Below are 24475 nucleotides of genomic sequence, written 5' to 3' on the forward strand. Positions count from 1 at the left end.
TGTAAGCCACTGTTCATTCAAGCATACAATCTTGATATTTGGTATTTCTGACAAAATGATTTTCAAGTCGTTAAGTTTTGTTTCTCTGCCATTTGTGTAATTTGAACTGAACTCATTTATGTTCAAGTGCATTACGGACGTATTGTTACTTTTTTGAATATTCCTAATGTTATCTGATTTGAAATGCTGTTTGTGTATTTTTGTTTCAACTTCGTTATCAATTTTTACACCCCCATCTTTGCATACTAGTTTCCCTTATTAACTATGATCTTACATATTGCTGAATGTTGCCGATCCTAGCCTGTTCAGATGCAGTCCATCTCTTACTAGACATTTATCACTAATAAATTTATTCGAATCCACGAAAACTGCACCAAGTCTGTTGCACTCCTCTCTGATGCGATTGTTTATCCTGTCTACGTATTTATCACTTCCTTGTGCTGGATACTACTAATAATTAACTTTGATGCTGGGTACACGTTTTTCGGCGTCCAGAATAGATTTCTTGCTTCGTTTACCATCTCTTCTTCACTGCTGCTTCGCAGGGAGCTCGTCCCCACGTGGATGAATACACCTTTGTAGCTTTCATTGCGTCGCACCGGCGGGAATGCATTTTGTTTCGTTGTCTGCATGTTCTTGAGGTGACTATTTAATTGATGTATACCTATCCCTGGGCGAACATCAGTTTTAGTATTCGATACTGCAACGTTTTTAATTAGTGAATCACCAATTATTAAGAACTCATTTCCAGTGCTTTTTTGCCACGTTCTTGATGCTACCTTCCTTTGTCTGTGTACGTCACTGCAACCCACTTATATTTATTTCTAGGTTCGACATATTTTGTATTTCTTTCTACGCGATTTTCATCATTATCATCACTTTTTTCGGTTTGCATATAGCTTTTAACACTTTGAATCTCACTGTGTTTTTGGCCATTTTTCTTCACTGATTCACTGTTTCCACGGATCCATAAACGTTTTTCATTTAATAGTTTCGCGTTTTCTTGCTTCAAGATTACAATTTCTTTTCTGAGAGTCTCAATGTCACTATTCAGTAACTTGATAATTTCATCTTTTGAATTTATCGTGTTGAGGAAGCCTTCACGTTCATCACTAACACAGTTACGACATGACCACCTAATATCGTCATTAACAAACTTGAGATTCACATTCGCACATTTTTCGTGTAACCGGAAGTTACATTTCACACAGAGGATGCCTTTAATCACACTTTTTGCATTCTTTACACTCTGAGCTGTTATAAAACTTCTTTTTAGTTGAGAAGTGTTAGAGAGAAGTGTCGCTGCATTGTTCGACTGGCGCCATCTTGTCCTAAACAAGTACACATAAAAAAGATCTTATGCCTTTCAAGTTTTTGAGTTACAGATATTTTTGTAGCATGTCGGTTCTAGATGAGATTTACACATGTACGCCTAGATTGAGACATGAAGCTATCTGTTTTATGTGTCAAGAGCAGGAACAGGGTCACAGGCTATAAGATGGCAGCACAGAAACGTTGACCAACATTATCTGTGCCCCAAGTACGGTGAAATTAATTTTTCTTTTTGTTTTCTTAGATCAAACCTCAAAGAAGATGACTGAGGGTGTAATCCATAAGATAGTTTTCCACACACTTCAAAAGATTTAGTCTGTTCTAAAGAAGATAACATGTCACAACACAGATAAAAATATTTGAAGCAGAAGGGCACAGACTGAGGATCAATGATTATAGACCTACTGATCATACTTTGTGACATATAATTAATATACTTACTGCTTAGTGACTGCTGCCTTCACTTAGTTACAACTGCAGGACAGGGTTAGGCCTAAAACAGCAAAACTCACATATCCAAAACTCTTACAGTCCTCAACTGTTATACCTTACAGATACTTTTTGCTTTGTACACTACAGCCACGGCAGAGGTTCTGTTATTGATCACATTTATAAAACAGCAGGAGGAATTCATGAGACTGAAATGCAACAACTGGGTGTTGTACCAATGATAGCTACTGATACTGGGAAGTCCCACAACATTAGCAAGGAAACACAAAACTACACAAATAATTCCATTGTTGCACATAGTGCTACATCAAACTTTGTAAATGTGTTGCTGCATCAGAAGTTAGCATTTGTTTGCATTTACGTGGACATGTGCACATTTATGTCATTTAATGTAAAATCTGTATAAATTTTTGTTTTTTGCAAATGTCCATTTTTTTAGTTTTGGGAATTAGGATCTTTTGATTTTGGTTTTCATCACATTTCATCAACAATTTATATGCTTTTTACTTCATTTAGTGAATTACATCAGCATGGTCTTATGTGGAAGAAACTTTGTTTGATAAAAAATGATGAAAAGTGTTTTGATCCATTTTCAAATTTCAAAAAGAAATCATCGCCACTTATGATGGGAAATCTGGACTAAGCCAGAAGAACTGGTGCAAGTACGTTGAGTCGTCTAGTAGTGAAGAATAGTAAATTAATTAAAATTATGTATTTTTTTCGTTGAAGTGTTGAGAGGCTGTTCTCCTTAACACAACCAGAGTGGACAAAGGAGAGAAATAGGCTGACAGTTGAATGTTTAGAAGTGTATTTGTGTCAACAAAAGGAACTTTTAAACATGATTCAGTTTAGTGAAAAATCCATGAGGGATATGGGATCAAAAGTAAAGTAGGTATGCGTGATGTGTAGGCTATAGCAATTTTATTTTGTTTGTTTCATATCTAACATAGCCATATGACATCATCATAAAACTGAACTAATGATGTTCTATTCGGCAGCCCTAGCTAGTTTAGTCTGGATCTCAATAGGAAGTTCACAGTCACTGCAATCTTTGCCTTATTCTACCTTAATGTCTGGACTAGAAACATCCTAAAAGCATGGTGTTCAGTCCTGTTGTGGGTGTCCTCATTTTGGGGTTTCAGACTATCGTAACCCTACAACAACAATAATAATAGTAATAATAAATACATAAAAGTATTCAAGTGTTGCAGATGTCATCCCTACAATGAACATTGTGGCTTTCTACTGGACAAATGTTAGTGGCTTATTTATTTGTTTTAGAGATCCGTAAATCTCCTTTCAGTAATGAATGGGTAGCACACATGTTTGAGTAATGGTAATTTAATATTTATGCTTTCACTTATTTTATCATTTTTTATTTGTGCTTTTCTCTCTTTTTTGTGTCTGTATCTTGTTGTCATTTCCTTTAGGAAAGAACAAAAACATCATATTATGTGTTAATGAACATTGGTTAAGTGAAGGTCAGTTGGACTTCTATATACCATCTGGCTTGGCTTTGGTCACAGACTTCCGTAGAAAAACACAACAGTATGTTGAAGCTCATATATATATTTGCAGTGACCCATATCTTCTACGTAGAGACTTTAACAATGCTGATTACTATGTAGAAAATATGCTTGAAGCAGCTATAATCTGAAAGTGTAGGGGATATAGGGAAAACAGAGACAGGTGGGGCCATAGATTAGATTAGATTAGTACTTGTTATACAGATCATGAATACGACTCTTCGTAATGATGTGGAACGTGTCAGGTTAATAAAAGGGTTCTATACAAGATATTACATTACACTAAATATTACATGACACTTAATATTTTTATTTTTTTATTTATTTATTTTTAGTGGAGGGTGGGGAAATTACCCACTTACTATATCCAAAAATTCATCTAATGAGTAGATGGAGTTGCCATTCAGAAATACTTTTCATTTCCTTTTAAATGCTATATGGCTATCTGTCAGACTTTTGATGCTGTTAGTGAGTGACCAAAGACTTTTGTGGCAGCATAATTTACCCCCTTCTGAGCTAAAGTTAGATTTAACCTTGAGTAGTGAAGATCATCCTTTCTCCTAGTGTTGTAGCCATGTACACTGCTATTACTTTTGAATTCGTTAAGATTTTTAATAACAAATTTCATACGTGAATATATATATTGTGAGGCTACAGTGAAGATCCCTAGCTCTTTAAATAGGTGTCTGCAGGATAATCTTGGATGAGCTCCAGCAATTTTTCTGATTACACACTTTTGTGCAATGAACACTCTTTTACTCTAGAAATTTTGAATATTCTACCTTACCTACCAATTTCTTATCGAAGTCTATATTTATTAATGGTGTTATTCCATTTACTGTGAGGAACTGTATATACTGTGCTTTGTCAAAGTTTAATGAGAGCCCATTTGCAGAGAACCACTTAATGATTTTCTGAAACACATCGTTTACAATTTCATCAGTTAATTTTTGTCTGTTGGATGTGATAGATATACTTGTATCATTGGCAAAAAGTACCAGTTTTGCATCTTCGTGAATATAGAATGGCAAGTTATTAATATATATATGAAGAACAGCAGAGGACCCAAGACCGAACCTTGCGGCACCCCATTCTTGATTGTTCCGCAGTTTGAGAAATCACCAGTTTTTTGCATATTATGTGAATTGCTTATTTCAACTTTCTGCACTCTTCCAGTTAGGTATGATTTAAACCATTTGAACGCTGTCCCATTCATACCATAGTACTTGAGCTTATCTAGAAGTAGTCCATGATTTACACAATCAAAAGCCTTTAAGAGGTCACAAAAAGTCCCAACGGGTGACTTCCGGTTACTCTGAGCAATTAATATTTCATTAGTGAAAGTATATATAGCATTTTCTATTAAAAAACCTTTCTGGAAACCAAACTGACATTTTGTTAAAACTTTATTTTTACAAAGATGTGAAGCTACTCTACAATACATTACTTTTTCAAGAATTTTGGATAAGCCAATCAGAAGAGAGACTGGGCGGTAGTTGTTGACATCAGACATATCCCCTTTTTTATACTGTGGTTTAACAATGACATGCAGGGTGTCCGAAAAGTCTTTCCCTGATTACACAAATTAATAACTGAGACTAGAAGTAAGATACAAATATGAAACTGGATGATAAAAGCTTGTTCCTAAGAGATAAGTGGGATTCTTAGCCACATATGTAATAGCTCTCTGAAGCAGGGTATTTTCCACAGATAGACTGAAGTACAGGGTGTCCAAAAAGACTTTCCCTGATTACATAAATTGATAACTCAGGCTAGAAGTAAGATACAAATATGAAACTTGTGTCGAATTATTTACAACTATCAAAGTTTTTTTTCTGTTTTAGGTTCTCAGTATGTAAGTAGTGGATGAGGTGCAGTGCCCAAGAAGCCTTGTTAACCAATCAGGAGAAGGCTCAATGTGTCCTGTGGTACTATGAGACACGATCACCAACCACAGTGCAGAGACACTTCCAGAAAACATTTGGAAGGAATCCACCTGATGTCAAGAGCATTAAAGCCTGGTATGAGAAGTTCAAGAACACAGGATCGGTTGCTGACCTTCTGAGGTCTGGTCGACCAAGAACCTCAGCAGACAGGGTGGAAGCTGTAAGGCAGTCTTTTCTACGAAGTCCGAAGAAATCGGTGTGCAGGGCATCACGTGAATTACAGATGCCAAGATGCCAGATGCTCTCTCCATGACATTTTACACAAATGTTTATTGTTTTGTGCATTCAAAGTGCAAATCATTCAGGCCTTGTTGCCCAATGACAGAACACGTAGATATGACTTTGCGGTCGAAATGCTATCACGTATTGAGGATGATGATGGTTATCTCAGACGAATTGCCTTTTCCGACGAAGCGACCTTTTTTGTCAGTGGAGTAGTGAATCACCATAATGTGTGCATTTGGGGTTCACAACCCCCCGGCGAGGTCATGGAGTGCACCAGAGGCAGTACAAAGGTGAATGTTTGGTGCGCACTATTGCATGATCGAATTATCGGGCCATTCTTCTTCGGTGAGGCTACCATCACATCTGCAATGTATCTGGACATGTTGCAACTGTATGCTGTTCCTCAGCTGCTTCAGTATCACCCCGATGTCTTGTTTCAACAAGATGGTGCACCGCCTCATTGGGGTTTGGACATCCGTGCCTATCTCGATATGGCCTTTCCTGGTCAATGGATTGGTCGTGATGGGCCAATGGTTTGGCCTCCAGGCTCCCTGACATAACCCCATTAGACTTATTTTTATGGGGTTATGTCAAGGACGAGGTCTACCGAACATGTGTACCAGATCTTGAAACCCTGCGGCAACGGATAACCACAGTCGTTGAATCGATCCCTCCAGGGATGTTGGCTAATGTGTGGACGGAAATTGAATATTGCCTAGATGTGCTACCTGCTACCAAGGGTGCTCATGTGTAAGTTTACTGATGTGTGAAAAAAACTTTGATGGTTGTAAACAATTCGACACAAGTTTCATATTTGTATCTTACTTGTAGCCTGAGTTATCAAATTATGTAATCAGGGAAAGTCTATTCGGACACCCTGTACTTCAGTCTATCTGGGGAAAATACCTGGCTTCAGAGAACTATTACATATGTGGCTAAGAATCCCACTTATCTCTTGGGAACAAGTTTTTATCATCCTGCCGGAAATGCCATCAATTCCACGTGATCTTTTATTCTTGAGAGAGTTGATTATCTTCCTGATTTCAGAAGGAGAGGTGGGTGGAATTTCAATTGTATCAAATTGTGTGGGTAAGGCCTCTTCCATTAACTGCCTTGCTTCTTCTAATGAACATGTAGATCCTATTTTCTCTACAACATTTAAAAAATGATTATTCAAAATGTTTTCGACTTCCAGTTTGTTGTTTGTCGTTTCCATTTGCTTTGATGATAATGCCATCATCCTGTACTCTTCGTTGACCTGTCTCCCTTGATATAATATTCCAGATTGTTTTGATTTTGTTATCAGAGGTATTAATCTCAGACATGATGCACATGCTTCTGGACTTTTTAATAACCTTAATTAATGTAGCACAGTAGTTTTTATAATATTTGGCTGTTTCTGGGTCATTACTTTTGTTGTTGTTAGATACAGTTCCCTTTTGTGGTTACAAGATATTTTTATTCCTTTAGCAGGCCAAGATTTTTTGCGTGGTTTCTTATGATTAGATTTAACTACTTTCCTGGGGAAACAGTTTTCAAAGGAAGAGGAACAGACAGCTCAAAAAGTAGGTGAGACATTGGTAACAAGTGCATGTAGTGTTGCAAACCTCTTACACATGGAGTTTATTTCTGTTACTGACAGCTTCCAGTTACCAGGTTTGGTGAACAGTGCAATGGAGAATCTGAGACCAGTCTTTAATAACTTCAGTAGAATGGAAATGACACTCAGGCCTTCTGAAGAAGTAGCATCCACCATAAAATCTAAGTATTCTAGGAGGTATGAGATAACATATCAACAAAATTAATTAACGAGTGCTCATGCGAGTTGAGTTCTGTCTTCAAGTTATTTGTGTTATCACTCTCTTATCAGTGGAATATTTCCAGAATGGCTAAAATATGCTGAAGTTACGCCTCTTTAGAAGAAGGGGGATAAAGAGATACTATCAAACAATTTCACTTTTGCCAGCTTTTTCACAAATATTTGAAAAAGTTGTGGTCAAGCATCTCCTTAAGCATCTGACTGTAAATAATATATTGCCCAAGTCACAGTTTGGGTTTGTTAAGGGTTCTGATGCAGAGAAAGCTATTTACACTTACAGTGAGAATGCACAATAAATTAGAAGCTAGTGGCATTTTCTGTGATCTGTCGAAAGCCTTCGAATGTGTGACAAAAAGTAAATCAGAATATTAAGGTGTCATAGGCAATGCTGTGAAATGGTTTGAGTTTTAACTAATCGTTGTGAAATGCCTGTGCAGTAAACAGTGTGTCTTCATCTGATTGGGAATCAATTACATGTGTTGTTCCTCAACGTTCCAGCTTTGGTCTTTTTCTTTTTCTTGTGTACATTAATGATTTCTCATCCATTACATTGCCAGATGTTAACTTTGTTTTGTTAGCAGATGATACAAACATTGCAATAAGCAGCAAGTCAAGTACAGATTTAGAAATAGCAGCTAATCAGATTTTCACAGACATTAATGAATGGTTTAAAGCTAATTCTTTATCATTAAACTTGGAAAAGAGCCACTATATGTAGTTCAGAAACTTTAAGAGATTTTCTTCCACCATGTGTATAACATATGAAAACACGCAATTCGGAAAGGTTGACAGTGCAAAATTTCTGGGATTACAACTCAACAATAAATTCAGATGGGAAGGGCATACCACAGAATTGCTTAAGTGCCTAAACAAGTGTGTATCTGAAGTGAGAATGATGTCTGATGCAGAAATATATATATTGCTTTTTCTTGTGTACATTAATGATTTCTCGTCCATTACATTGCCAGATACATACTTTCATTGTGTTATGTCACATGGGATCAAATTCTGGGGTAAATCATCAAACTGAGCACAAGTTTTTAGCATGCAAAAGTGGGTAATAAGAATATAATCTATAACGAGGTTTTCACTTTGCAGCAGAGTGTGCACTGATATGAAACTTCCTGGGAGATTAAAACTGTGTGCCAGACCAAGACTCAAACTCGGGACCTTTGCCTTTCGAGGGCAAATGTTATACCACCTGAGCTACCCAGGCATGACTCACCGCCCATCCTCAAAGCTTCAATACTGCCAGTACCTCGTCTCCTACTTTCCAAACTTCATAGCTCTTCTGCGAACCTTGCAGAACTAGCATTCCTGGAAGAAAGGATATGGCGGAGACATGGCTTAGCTACAGCCTGGGGGATGTTTCCAGAATGAGATTTTCACTCTGCAGTGGAGTGTGTGCTGATATGAAACTTCCTGGCAGATTGTAGCACTTGCCAGCAAAAGGCAAAGGTACCGAGTTCTAGTCTCAGTCCGGCACCCACTGTTTCTCCTTTTGTCATTCTTCACGACGCATTTATATTTAAAGATTACTGAATGTGTCCAGAATAAACCACATATTCTTTGAACATGTTAAAAATATATGACTTATTATGTAGGTATGTAAAATGACAACACCAATTGCATGAAAAATGCTCAAGGATGTTCAATAAATCAAATCAAATCATGGTTGTACTGCGGTTGGGATTGTGTTAAGTAACAGATTGCTATGACTTATCTAAATATGTGGTAATTTCTAACATTAACACACATTTCACTATCAATTGGAACTACCTAAGTATCATTCCTAGATTTTTTATCATTAACATGTTAGAATATTCACTAGACACACGGAGGACACAAATTCAACAGTTTCAGTGTGCATTAAGCAAGAAAAATACGTGCACAGTAGAAATTCAAATTAGGCCTGCATACACAAAATTTCATGGCGAATCTCAATTTTGTGGGGGTATGAGTACTCATTTCGTATTGCACAGTATGTACGCTGTCATAGGCCGGTATTATACTATCAAATGTCTTTGTCAAAGATATGATCAAATATGCATCAAATTTGACAAAGATCTTTGATGTGGTGCTAAAAAAGGGGTATTACACTGTCATCACATTTTTTTGTCATAGTTCACGATGGCTGACAAAAACAACTTGTTACTAATTGCCGCAGTTGCATGTACCACAATTGCACTGTGTGCACATGTGGGAGTGGGGGGCGGGAGGGGGGGGGATGAAACATACTTGGGTGAAGCCGTGGGTTTTACGGCGAGACAATAAAGGCATTTAACAAAACTTGTTACGTGAGCTTGTAGTGGAGGACGTCAAGTCGTACATAAATTATTTAAGAATGGACGAGCATACATTTCAGTATGTGCTCAGTGAAGTGTATCCTCGTATCACAAAGCACCATACTCAAGAATACAGGCCCACTGTAACACTCCAATTCCTTGCTACAGGAGAGAATTATTCTAGCTTACAGTACAGCACTTGAATAGCACAGTGCACGTTAACGATGATAATAATAATACCTGAACTGTGTGCAGCAATTTATAAAGCACTACAGGACCAATGTCTGAAGGTAAATAAATTTCAATACACTTTATGTGCATTAAGAACTATTTTTATTTTATAAACAAATCAATTACAGTTTGAATCAAGAAACTACAAAATTAATCGGTTGTGCCTTCTCTTTGTGGGAGAGCTCTTAATGGTGGGGCTGTGGCTGTGCCTCACTGCATGTGACAACAGGCTCTTCTTGAGCCTGCATTTCATGCTATAAAACAGAAATGAAAGCCATTAGTTACATACTTCCTTGCACATATAAAAATCTTATTTACAGGTACCCACAAGCAGAGAAGAGTGGGAGCAAATTGCAAAGGATTTTGAGGAGAAGTGGAACACTATAGGAGCAATGGACGGAAAGCATATTCATATTAAATGCACACAAGCTAGTGAATCTCACTTTTTCATTATAAATCCTTTAACAGTATCATTTTATTTGCTACAATAGATGCTGCGTACAAATTTTTGTATGCTGATGTAGGAACTAATGGGCTGGAGTTTTTTCAAAATGCAAACGCTGCAGCGATGGTAACATGTCACAATGCAGTAAACAGAAAACAAGAGACTTTTATGATCTACAGCGAGACCCTAAATTTGATCAAATTTATTTGACGACAGATGAGATTTGACAAAGTGCCTGTTACACCATCAAACTTCTTTAACATAAATATTTGACTTATCAACTTTGACAAAGAAATCCAGCCTTAGGCCGGTATTACACTATCAAATTTCTTTGTCAAAGATTTGATCAAGGATGTGATCCAATATATTTGACAAAGATCTTTGACATAGCGCTGGAAGGGGTATTACACTGTCATCAGTTTTCGTCAAAGTTCAAGATGGCTGACAAAAACAAATTGTTGTTATTAACCGCAGCAGCTGCTGCTTGTGCCACAACTGCTGTGTGTGCACATGCACATGCGATACAGAAGCGGGGGAAAAAAAGGAAATGAACCTGGGTGAAGCCGTGGGTTTCACGACGAGACGAAAAAAACATTCAGCAAAACTTGTTACGTGAGCTAATAGTGGAAGACGTCAAGTCATACATCAATTTCTTACGAATGGATGAGCATACATTTCAGTATGTTCTCAGTGAAGTGATTCCTCATATCTCAAAACACAATACGCACCTAAGAACTGCTATATCTGCAGAAGACAGGCTCACTGTAACACTACGATTCCTTGCTACAGGAGAAAGTTACTCTAGCTTACAGTACAGCACTCGAATTCCACAATGCACATTAAGTAAAATAATACCTGAAATGTGTGAAGCAATTTATAAAGCACTAAAGGACCATTGTCTGAAGGTAAATAAATGTTCGATACACTTTATGTTCATGAAGATAAATTGTTATTATTTTATTTATTTAACTTTATTTACATGGCAAAATTCAGTTGATGTGTGATACCACAAAATTAATAGAGATGTATGAAGTGGATGAGACACTTTACAATGTGAGGCACCCTGATTATAAAAATAGATTAAGAAGATTGGAGAGATACAAAAATTATACACACATATATATTTATAAAATGGAATCCTCATCCTATATTCCAGCCAGCTGCAAGGCAGCCTGGGTTGTGCACGGGCTGTCGCATGCAGCAAATCCCACCTGTCCATTAATGTCCGCTGCAGACTGTGCACAGTGACAGTGGTGTATTCCCTGCCACCCACCTTTTCCATTTCACGCAGTTCTGCTGCGATGTGGGCGCCAAGGGTGCTGTAGTGGTCTTCATGGACAGGCATGGATCTGGCAGCATCATCCATAGCCTGAAATGTCCTGCTGGCCTCCACCATAACGTTTGTTGCCACGTCTGGCGTGACTCTCCTCCTTTTAGTGGGAGGCCGCTCTTGACGCAGGGGCTGTGGCTGAGCCTCGCTACATGCGACAGGCTCTTGCATTTCATGCTATAAAATAAAAGATAAAAGCCATTAGTTACGTATCTCTTTGCTTGTTACATACTTCCTTGCACATACATAAATCTTATTTATTTACAGGTACCCACAAGCAGAGGAGAGTGGGAGCAAATTGCAGAGGATTTCGAGAAGAAGTGGAACTGTTATAATACAATAGGAGCAATGGACGGAAAGCACATTCGTATTAAATGTCCACAAGCTAGTGGATCTCACTTTTTCAATTATAAATCCTTCAACAGTATCATTTTATTTGCCATGGTAGATGCTTCCTACAAATTTTTGTATGTAGATGTAGGAACTAATGGGCGTGTTGGTGATGCTGGAGTGTTTTAAAAAAGCAAACTACGTGAGTGTCTTATTGACCGATCTATGCTCAACATTCCTGAAGGCAGGAAGCTCGGGAACACAAACATTACAACTCCAATGGTAGTACTGGCAGATGACACTTTTCCTCTGAGTTATAATATTATGAAGCCATACCCCTTAAAAGGAATCACAAAAGAAGAAAAGGTTTTCAATTACCGACTGTCACGAGGGAGAAGATTAGTGGAGAGCAGCTTTGGCATTCTTGCAAGTCGTTTCAGGATTTTTCTTACCACCATTAATCTGCCTCCTGAAAAAGTTACCACAATAACACTGGCTGCCTGCACATTGCACAACTTGTTAACTGAGAGAAGAAAACACTTGAACACTCGTCAGGAAACAGTGTCTGCCGTAGTAGGAGACTGCACTTATCTTGAGACACAAAGCATTGAGGACCTACAGCAAATGGAACCAATAACTTGCCAAGCTGCTTCTGGACGTACAGTACACGGGAGAGCAGTTAGGGAATACTTTAAGACATTTTACAATGGCGCTGGGAAAGTGCCCTGGCAAGATAATCACATTTAGTAACGTAAAATGTAAACAAATGTACATACCGCAATCATTTCCTCAAACGTCGGTGTGGCACGTTCACTTCCAGATTCACTTTCCGTGCTCTCCATATTGCACACACTCTCGTCGGCCTCAGTAGACTGGTCGAGGAATTTCAGCATCTGGAACCAGTACACTTGTGATGTATACGCCGCCTGCGCACTGGCTCCACTTTTGCTTTTATGCATCTGCAATATTAGTAATGAAAATAATTGAAACTACTTGTAGGTTACGTAAACATTATTGTATGCTTCAAGTCGCTGCAGTGAACAAATTAATGCTAATGCTAATCATTTGTATGACATGTAAACTTTAATTGCATAAATAAATATAAATGAATATGTCAATACGTACTTTGCTTTCTCGTACGAGTAGCTAGTAGAGGCCATTTATCTTCCTCTTAATATCCTCTGCCGTACATCCAGGCCATATGTCACGGCTAATGATCTCCGCTATATTTTTATAACTCTCCAATCTTCTCAATCTATTTTTATAATCAGGGTGCCTCACACTGTAAAGCGCCTCATCCGCTTCATGCATTTAAATTAATTTTGTGGTAGACACCACACACCAATTGTATTTAGCAGCCATGTTTACAAACACAAAAGATGACAGAACGCTCCAGCGGAAAGTGCTTTAGTGACCCAGGAAGTATCAAATCAACGCACATTCCGCGTGGTAACATATCGCATTGCAGTGAACAGAAGACAAGCGATTTCTTTGATCAAATATACGGCCTCGGCCTACATTTGATCAAATATTGGACGACATTTGTCAAAGATCCCTATTACACTATCAAATATCTTTGACAAATATATTGGACAAAGAAATTTGATAGTGTAATACCGGCGTCAGATTTCTACGAATATGAAATTTCCAGTCGAACCTTTTCATTGGCTGATGGTAACTTGGTTCTCATTGGTTGACTGGATCTCTCCACGGGTGGTTGTGATCAGTTTTAAACCAGTTTAGTGATAGTGAGTTTACTTTGCGAGTTTGTGTACAGTTCAGGACTTGAGGTGGTTATTCGTTTTAGCTGAACAGCAGCGTCATATCGGTTAAACTGGTTTATTTTAGATGGGTAAACGTTATTACTGCGATTATTGTGACAGATCATTTGTTGATGATTATGAAGCGAGGAAAAAACACATATCAGGGTCAATGCACGTGAGATTGAGAAAAGAACATTATGATGCTTTTCGCGGTATGGTATAGTGGATTTATAACTTTATTATCTTACAATACCTGAGCCTTACTGTTCTTGCAAGTTGATGTAATCTAAAGTTACCAGGAAAACAGTTTTTCACTCATCCTGATAAAATCATATATGACTACTATTATTGCATAAACCATTTGCGTTTATATTTCGTGAAGTTATATACCCAACTTATTATGCTAAATTCAAGATTTTGTGACTCCTTTACAGTTACAGCTGATGTTAGATTGTTTGAAATAATTCTTAGTGGTAGAATTCTTTCACTCTATAGCGGAAAGTGCTTTAGTGACCCAGGAAGTATCAAAACAACGCACATTCCGCAGAAGTGTGAAAGGTGAGCCAGGACTGATAAACACACAGAATTGCAACATTTACATCAATACTCTGCAATCCCAGTCAGTTGTGATATTCGATACCGCCCACTGGCTTTGAGCCGTGACCTAAGGGTGTTGTGTTATGTGCGTCATGCGTGCTTGTTGTTTTCGAATGATTGTTTTGTATAGGGCCGCCACAGTTGCTAGGCCCAGTACGAAGATGACACAAACGAATATTACAAGCACCCAATTACAGATGTTTGAAGAGCTACTTTAACGAAGCTGGTATACAGACAGACCAAGTAGTATTTGGGAGTTTCCAAGTAAGCACTACATGAACTGTAGCCTAAGGTTTATTAAGACTTCATCTCTGGTGTACCTCTTCCTTCTGGCACAATTATTGAAGATGTGTAAATAATTTAGTTTTGCTATTACAGTTAAACTTTCACATATGTTCATAAGAGCATGAGTTTATCCACTCCAATATTGTAAGGAATGCTGACTAAGATTAAAACGTGTAGCCACAAATGTGAGACTATATACTCAGTTTATTTGATAAACCTCATCCCTGTTGACAAACTGTTCATGGATGCTTATTTATAAAATTCCTTTATTATGCTTTTCCAATAGCTACTGGCTCGGCACAGCATCTTGGTGTTCTCAAAAGCAAACATGAGTTCTTTGTTTAGGTTGCACTCTGCCACTACTGATTTCTTTGTGTGTCCCAGATGTACACATCAGTTGTATTGTGTTCCTTGCAGTGTTTTGAGATAGTGCTGAACTTGCCGGCACATTCATTAGAGATAAGATATACCTTAAGTATTTGAAGTGTCAGTGGGTACTTCACAGAACCAAGAATATCTTTATTGGTGGTATGGAGGGAAAACGGTTTTGATGTTGCATTTTACAAGCAGCCATGCAGTCTTGGTTGAGAGTGGCCACATGAAAGGAAGAAAACCATGTCTCTGTTCTCCTAAATCTTCTATCTGGTTCACTGAATCTTTTCTTTCTTTGAGCACACTTCCAATCTGAGCATTCACTGTATCAATTTTGATGGAAAACCTTTTTCTGGTGTTGTGCAGCTGGGAGACTTTCATTGTATAGCTGGCACACACCATATGGACCAGAGTTGTTAGCACTATATATTTCAGCACTAGATGTTAGCAGCTTGTTGCATGTGGGTACAGGTCTGTGTGGGCCTTCTTCCTATAAGCTGCATGTGTACCACCAGCTTTCTTTCTTCATATGATAGCCAAGAAAGGAAGATATTCATTCTGATCTAGTTGTGTTGTGAATGTACTATTTTGTTGAATGCTTTTTAAGTGACTCAGAAACTTGGACAGTGGCTGCCATTCTCACATGCTGCAAATGTATCAACATAACAAAAGCATTGCTTGCATTTTGGGTGTCTGTTTGGAGTGCCAACTTTTCAGAGAATTCTGTGTAGTGTGTATCTACCTTCCTTGGATATCTTAATCGGGAAGAAGGTAGATGGTATCCTAGGTTATACAGTTTATATAAAGAACATTCAAACAGATCTATACTTGCATTCAAAGAGCTGTTACCATCCGTTGAAGAGGCATACATTCGTAACCAGTTTTGCTATTGGGTACGAGTCAGCTGTAACACTAAGACAGTGTTCTGACGAAATGTGCACATTGTGTACCATATAAGAAGAGTGTTAATGAAAGAATAGATGCAGTAAATCAGGAAGGACAGAACGTGTTCAGTTTGCTTCCCTATATGGAGCCATTCTCAGCCAATATTTTCAGGCTGCTGGGAAAAGGTTACATCAAAATAGTCTTTCAGGCATCACCAAAGATGAAGGACCTACTGCAACTTCATTTGCAGGGATATGTAGCATTCCATTTGAATGTGTCTTCCCATACATCAGGCAACTGCAGTGCTGTATATCACTACCATTGTGATGTATGCAGAGAGAAATCAGCACTGACAGAGCACAGCCAAAATGTAAAACATATACTCAGTTTTAATGATGATAAGTTGCTGCACCTAGCCAGCAGCTGTTGAGGAAACAAAATAAAGGAATCTGTAGAAATAACAATCAACAAAAATCTTGTCAGTAGGGATGAAAGTTATCAACTAAGTTTATAGGTTGGTAACTCGCATTAGGGACTATATGCCAAGTTGTGGCCAGCACTGGACAGAACACTATGCAGATCAACAGTGTTTCAAAATATATTTGAACAGAGCCTGTCTGCCATATTATACCCAGCTGTCTGCAGCCAGATTGTGGAAACAGCCATCTCCTGTGTATTAATGTGGGTGCATCTGCAGTGTCTCACCACTTTGAAAGACTATGAAGAGTGTGACATTTGTCAAAACATCACAGTATCTTAGCATTGCTGTCTGGCTGAAAACTAGCTTTTCATCAGTAGATTCATTATGTTTATTTACTGTACACATATGATTAATACTGTGTTATGGCAGATGCAGTAAATTAAGGCTACATTTTTGGGAAAAAGGAAAAAGAATGTGTTGTCAGTGACAGCATTTGACTAGTTATGAATTTGTTCATTATTGCTTTGAATAGTTGAAATCACTCACATGGTCTTAAATGCCATTTAATATAGTCTGTCTGTATTACATTGCATTGATATACATATCTTCATCATATAGTGAAATCAAACTATTCATACTGTTTTTATAATATAGAGATAAAAGTTTTTGTAATTATAGATGCAAAGACCATATTGGCAGAAGAATCAGCAAAAGTACCGTGCAAGAGGTATCAGCAGACTCGTGAATGTGTTTTTGGCACCAACTGCAGATTTTCACACTACACTGCAGAAGACTTAATGAATTTAAAAATGAAAGGTAATTGGAAGAATTTCTTTTGCAACTTGAATATGAAATAAACTTCCTGCTTTACTTGAACAGGAAAGTCTACAGATTTTGTTTCAGATGTAGATGTTACAACCAGTCTCTGTATTAAGTAAATGTTTACATATTTGACATCATTCCTTTCCATTGTGATCTCTCTTTAAGATATTTTTTTATGTGGATAGGGAAAAATGTTAGAAAACTTTGTTTCAAATTTCACACTGCTGCTTTTGAAGAAATTATACAGGGTGTACCATAATTAATGGTGTAAATGCATACTGTTGAAAGTACATGATACTAGAAGCAAAAGTCTTAGTAACATAGTGTCAAAAATGCATACCTTGAAGAGCTATAAACAATTTTTCACCTTCAATACTCTGAAGCAAATCTCTTCTACTGCAAGCTCTTTGCTTTTAGTATTGGGAAGTGATGATATGGACCAAAACAAGGAAAAAATGTCCAGTAAACATGTGTTCTAAAATGCACACCTTAAAAGTTATGAGCACTTGTTCATTAGAAGAGATGTCCAAAGTACCGCAGATGAAAAAGTGCTCATAGCTCTTAAGGTATGCATTTTAGAGCACATGTTTACTTGACATTTTTTTCTTTTTTTGGTTCAGATTATCCCTTCCCAAAATATGGAAAGCAAAGACCTTGTAGTAGAGATTTGATTCACAGTACCAAAGAGGAAAAAATTGCTCTTAGCTCATAAGGTATGCATTTTTGACCCTATGTTTACTGTTACTTTTCTGCTTCTAGGATTGCATGCTTTCAACTGTATGAGTTTGTGCCATTAATTATGACACATCCTGTATAAAGAAGTACTGTGACAGTCTGCACCTAATAGAAATTTCTTATATTGAGACGTGATGAAAAGGAAACTGAAACAAGATGGTGTATGGGGAAATGGAAGCAGGTACCAATTTGCTTTGGTTTAATGCATAAACTGCTTATTTGTTGTAACTGCCTGTGGTAGTAATCCTTGGCCATCCATGATACCACTGATTATAGATTTCTTGTCACTAATCTTATAACTGTCACCCTACTGTCATTTGTTTGTCTGTTCTGGATCAGCCTCTGCATTCATTCATTCATTCATTTGTTCATTCACTCATCCATATGTCATAGACTAATAATATGTAAGAATCAGAGCAACATTTTTCAGTTTTTTATTTTATTTAATTTTTTATTCATTCAAGGATCATCTCTCAATAAAATCAGTAGCTCGAAATATAAATACATACTGAATACATAAACACCCTTTATGAAGAGAGGACAGGTGGACGTGGCCTTGAAGGATCCATCCTGGCATTTGCCTGGAGTGAGTCAGGAATACCTAAATCAGGAGAGCATATAGAGCAAACTCACCCTCATGAATATGTCAGTGTCTTAACTAACAAGTGCATTGTCACATTCAGTTTTATTATGTTATAGAATGTTCTTTGATGTACACACAGTTTGCTAGACACTTATAACATGAAACAGTTTTGCTCTTCATCACTGCACACACTGAGGACATTTGCTGATAACTTCTGTACCATGAAGATGCTGCTATGCCAATTTCATTTACTCCAGTGTGATTGGAACACTAACCTCAGGCCTGTAAGCACCCAGTTGTGCTCCATGCTCCTGTACTTCCCTCTGGCCGCCTGAAACCTTCAACCAGTATTCCTCTATGAGTAGCGAGATATTGATTTCAGGAAAATGACAAGACATTACTGTCATGCACTTTAGAACTTAACACATGATTTTCTTGTAAAAGCAGTATACTGTAATCATGTATTGCAATGAAAAGGGATTTTGCAGCTGTCCCCCTTCATTATCAACCACTGCTCTTGAGGCCTCTAAGTAATATTGTAGTTTGCGTTACTTATGACGAATGTTGTACCTGCCTTTATGATATGTTGTTTTTAATAAACTCTTTCATTTCCTTTGCAAATTTCTTGTAAAATTTTGTTCCTGATAGAAAACAATGTTTTGAGTTTAAGTGGTTGTTTCATTCTGAAGACAGGGCAGAAGTAATTAAGTGGAGACCTTCCCCTATGTTAGCTGAAAAAAAAAGATGAATGTGGTACATGTTTTAGAGTTTTATGTGTTGTTTATACTCCACCTGAAACTAATAAGGTGGTAGTCATAGTTTATTGCTGAATGGCTGGCTCATCCATTTTTTCTTGAGAAATTACTAAGCCACATTTATGTGCTGTAATATGTTAACATTGTTTTCTTTGAGCTCTGTCTTTATGTTTAAGCCAATTTTTTGAGAACTGACTTGTGAAAATATGCATGCGTGCACATAAGAAATGTTATACAAATATTTAATTTTTATTTTAGTAATATTTTTATTCATGTTAACCACAATTATCTCCTCATACTTCACCATAGGGGCTAAGGATCTAAATGACAGGAGCACAGACAGTTCTGTTCATTACCATAGTCAACATTTCCATTGTACTGGCCACGCCTCCACCAGGTTAATCCCACACATCAATCTTGGCAAGCAGTTCTTCCTTCTGTCAGGACTCTTCTATGTATTTCTCTCTTCACATGTTCAGTCTGCTACTTCATTGGATTCTTTGTCTCAACATTTAGTTTATGACGATCTTCTAGCACCACATTTCAGATGTCTTCAGTTTCCTTTTGTGCATTTGTGCCACTGTTCATATTTAATTTCTGTACATGACAGGTGACATCTGTAGTTGAAGTGTTTCTTTTTGCCTGTAAAAGTATTCTCCTTTTGACTTCCTGCTTTTCTATCTTGTTTACATGTAATGTATAAGTAGCAAAATTTTTACTTCGTGTAGCATGTCTGTAAAACACTCTGCTCCAGAATTATTCTCCAAAAATACTGCTGAAGTAGCTACTCACAGAAATGAATGCCTCTGTTTGTAATGATATTCTACCAACATTATTTGTGTGTGTATTGTCAATGGTGGTGCCATATATCATTATTATTGTAGAACTCTTTCACTATGGTCTTTTAGATGATACTGATGATAATTTTCCTCTTGCATACATGGCACTATGGCACTTGATAGGCCAGAGTGGTAGAAGCTATAGACAGGAACTGCTTACCCCAATACACAGGAACAGCTTATCCCAAATAGCCCCTCTCAAATATTTTGAGGTTTTTTGTCTTCTAAAAAAGTAAAATAATCTTGATAACCTTTTCAGTAAAGTTAAAAAAGATTTGGCACAAAAGATAGCATAGAAGCAGTACTTTCCGTTAAGACACTACCTGCAAATGAAATTTGAAAGATGCGAAACTTTACTGGTACACTGTGTATCCTTTGCAGTGTGTACATTACATTAGCCTGTGAAGTCAAAATCTAACATTAAATTTCTGGTTGTTGGAGGAGAACAAAGAGCAGGTCGACAAAATACTCCTCAGCACAGTACTTCGTTAGACAGTTGCAGTGGGACATCTTAATCAGTGTAGAATCTATGGTACAACTTTGCATTTTTTATACATACAACAGTGTCATTGGCAAAAACTGTGTTACGTGCATGAAACTCTTGTGGTAAACTAGGGATTGATCTTAGAATTTTTGGATTTATTGTCTGACACTCATCTGGTTGAAAAAGTTTGTGTGCAAAACTGCAATATGTACCAGAGAATTGCATAAGCGAGTGCACACACAATCTTTTATAGCAGTTATGTCATTGAACACACAACTTTAAAATGGAGTATAGTGGCACATCCCAAGACTTTAATAGTGTCCCCCATTGAGTTAAATAGCATGAATGATAACATCTAGTTACTATTGAACATCTGAACGTTAATGGCATCCTGTTGCTGTTAGATACCTTTTATGCTTAGAGAGAATGCCAACAATTACGAAACTTAACAGAAAACGTACAACTTCCGACCTGGTAATTCATCATTCTTCAAACCATCCAATACTGTACACAGTGGCAGCATTCATATCAGTGCTGCACAAGCTGCATAATGTCCAATTGTCTGAAGAAGTCTTTGAGTGTGAGTTCAGATAATTCAGTTCATAGCCCACTCCAGTGGATGTGGGGCCAATTTTATCCCCGACTTTAATAAGAGTGTTTTAAAGATCAAGCATGGGAATTATAGTCATTCTGTGGTCTGGGGACTGCTTGGTGGTTCCATTAGCCTTGCGCCCCATATACAGTGTCTCATAATAAGGTTTATCATAGAATACAATATTATGGTAATACCTCCAGAAGAATTGACAAAATATCCCCTCTGAACTTCAGCTACTACACCAAGAAAGCAAGGGCAGTACATGTAATATTTTGGAAGAATTGGAAAAAAAAAAAAAATCCTGACAAAACGATGCACAGGTGGATGTATGCCATAAAAGCCTTTTGGCTAATTTTGACTGTTTAAATAGGGAGTTCATTGGATCCTGGAAGCATGTTCTTTACGCATTGACAGTAGATGTTGGTATATTCATCCCCTTGTTCGGAGGAGATTAGTTTAGTAACATTATACAGCCAGTTTCCATCCTTGTCATTGGTACACGCAATTCGACGCTGATCTGACTTTGTGCGTATGCTATTTTCCATGCGGTCTCATAACAGCATCCTGCCAGTTTAGCTGAGTCTGATGCTGCACTACATCTCTCAACAGTTGAGGGCTTCTTTCTTTCTGTTCCCTACTTAAGTTAGGCTACGTTTATGTGACTTCGTTTATTTGGATGTTCTTACAGCACCTATGGTTTTTCAGATTTCTTTTGTTTTTCGAAGTTACTGAGATGTGCCCTTATTCTATAGGTTGGTTTTCGGGCTTTCCATCAAGTTATTTATTTTTATTGCTTTGACAATTTATGGTGGAACTTGGCTATAATTTCTTTTTATGCATACTACAGTGATTTAAATTTTAACATAAGTATACTATGCTTAGTGATCTTATGTGATTATGATCATTTATTTTTAAAACTGGTTATTTCAAACAATAAATATGTTATGCTCATAATGAACAGATCACCTAATGATGCATTTTAAGAGTTCAAAACTGGTCTTGACACTTCAGTAAAGGACCAGAAGACTTTTTAATTACGTCAAGTCATTTTTGTAAAATATTATTGCTTTGTCTTTCAGTTGAAGAAGAAGAAGAGCGACTGGAAAGAGAGAAGTACACAAGACTGGATCTTGATCATGATGATGGTCCAACTTTGACATCTTGGCTACAGAAGAGAAGTAAAATGAAAACCTCCAAGAGCACTGTTGAGGAGCACAAACCTAAAGCAACAGTTCTCTGGGAACTTCCACCTGAACTACAAGAGGTTCCTGATCTTCCTCCATCTCTCCAACCACTAAGAGTGGAAGATTTCACAAATGCAGAATTTGAAACTTGGGGCTGATATGTATATATTACGGCTGGATGTATTGTATGTTTATTCGTAACCCGTCAAGTTTAAATTCAACAATTTGTTGTTCTAAATTCCATGATGTTGGGACTGTTCTTTCAGCTCATGGGTATCTTATATAGTCCCTGTGCTCTTCTTTGCAGTTGGTTCTGAGTTATATGGCTTTCTTAAAATTGTTTCCTATGCAATTTTTGGTTTCAGTTGGTTCAAAGCAATTAGGTTGCTGGCTCACTAAGAAAACCAGAGTTATGACTGGTTGGATGCCACAATTTTACACAAAATGCATGCTGCCTCCTACCCCCCCCCCCCCCCCCCACACACACACACACAGTCAACCTCCCCCTCCCCCATACTACCACTGTTCTGTGGCGCAAACAAACACCGACAATTCTGCTATTGCAGCCAAAGTTTGGTATCTAGTCATTCAGGCCAGTGTGCATGCTAGACAGTTGGTGCACAACCACCTGTAAGCCAGCTGTGCCAAATTTATATGAAAGCTCAAGACAGGTTGATGTCATTGATATTGATATGGAGAAATTTATGTTAATAGGTACGAAGAAACTTGCTTTGAGGAAGTTACCATTAAAAATATGAAAAGATAAATGTGAGAAATAATTATAGTGATGGGCTCTTGGATTGAAAAACAGGAAAATGTTTTTAAAAATGTAGGTATGCAGTACGACAGAAACAAAATAGTACATTGTGTAAATATTTTCACGTATGGGTTTTCTTCTGTTTTACTTCATTGTGTCCAACATGCACTAAAATTCAGTTCCCATAATCCAACATCCCATTCAGGAAGAGGCACCATCAACACAGTAATCCACAAACAAGTTTCTGGGTTGATTATGTCAATCTCTGGGGTGGGAATGAGTTGGGAGGATGTCCATCTCTTGGATGGGAATGAGTTAGGAAGATGTATTATTTGGGAAAGCTTTCGAAGGGAAATGGTCAGGTTGAATTTAGGTGTAGTGGAATTTAGTGAAATGTGTTGGCATAAAGAGCAGAACTTCTGGTGGGTGAATTTTTGGGTTATAAATACAAAATCAAATAGGAGTAATGCAGTAGTATGTCTAATAGTGTATTAAAAACATTATCATAGCAAAGATAGATACTGTGTCAACATCCACCACAGTATTACAAGTTATACTGCTTACTATCGCTGCAGATGATGTTGAAACTGATGCTTTGTATGATGATATAAAAGAAATTATTCACATAATTCAGGAAGACAAAACTTCAATTTTTATAGGAGACTGAAATTCAATAGAATGAAAAGGAAGGAAAGGGAAGATAATGCGAGCATATGAACTGTGAGAAAGGAATAAAAAGGGAAGCCACCTGGTAGGTAAATTAATCATTGCTAGTAGTTGATTTCAGAATTGTGAAAAAAGATTACATACGTGGAAGATACCTTGAGACCCAAGTACAATTCCGACTGAGTGTTAATGGTAAGACAGATTTTGAATCCATATTTCAAAATACAAATAATTCCCAGCGACAGATGTGGAATCTGACCATAATTTATTGGCTCCAAACTGTAAACTAAAACTGAAGAAATTCCAGAAAGGTAGGAAATTAAGGATATAAGAACTAAATAAATCAGTAGTAGTATGACAGGTTGTAATGAGTTTCAAAGGGTAACTTAGACAATGGTTGACCAAAATGGGGAAAAGGAATACAATAGAAGAAAAATAGGTAGCTTTGAGAGATAAACTGTGAAGGCACAAGAGGTTCAAATTGGCAGAAATACAAGACTTATTAGAAACCCTTGCGTAACACATAATTTATTGAAGTTACTTGAGGAAAGGAGAAAATATAAAATAATGAAGCAGAAATTGCTAGAGGGAAAATCAAAAGTTATTGAAGCATGTATGACTATGAGGAAAGATAGAGGTCATTTACAGGAGAGTTAAAGATAACTTGAGAAAAAAGAAAAGCATATGTATGAATATCAAAAGCGGATGTGACAAGGCAGTAGTAATAAAAAGGGGAAACTGAAAGGAATATGTAGAGGGAATATGCAATGGAATTAATGAGAAGGCAATATTGTAGAAATGGAAGAGGAAGTG

The 24475-nt window shown here is 37.3% G+C and overlaps 2 protein-coding genes across 2 annotated transcripts; one reads left to right on the top strand and one right to left on the bottom strand.

Moving 5' to 3' along the window:
* Positions 1-9908: 9908 nt before the first annotated feature.
* On the bottom strand, positions 9909-13065 carry LOC126147537 (uncharacterized). Its single transcript, XM_049915701.1, has 4 exons — positions 13045-13065; positions 12696-12878; positions 11471-11766; positions 9909-10068 (listed from the first exon to the last, which is right to left on the bottom strand). Exons 2-4 carry the CDS (start codon positions 12876-12878, stop codon positions 9957-9959), a joined length of 591 nt encoding a protein of 196 aa, XP_049771658.1. The 5' UTR covers positions 13045-13065; the 3' UTR covers positions 9909-9956.
* A 647-nt stretch (positions 13066-13712) lies between these two features.
* Positions 13713-22621, top strand: LOC126162304 (zinc finger matrin-type protein 5). Its single transcript, XM_049918722.1, has 3 exons — positions 13713-13894; positions 16921-17058; positions 22135-22621. Exons 1-3 carry the CDS (start codon positions 13768-13770, stop codon positions 22395-22397), a joined length of 528 nt encoding a protein of 175 aa, XP_049774679.1. The 5' UTR covers positions 13713-13767; the 3' UTR covers positions 22398-22621.
* The last annotated feature ends 1854 nt before the right edge of the window (positions 22622-24475 follow it).

This window comes from Schistocerca cancellata, chromosome 2 (assembly GCF_023864275.1).
Source record: "Schistocerca cancellata isolate TAMUIC-IGC-003103 chromosome 2, iqSchCanc2.1, whole genome shotgun sequence".
Lineage (NCBI taxonomy): Eukaryota > Metazoa > Arthropoda > Insecta > Orthoptera > Acrididae > Schistocerca > Schistocerca cancellata.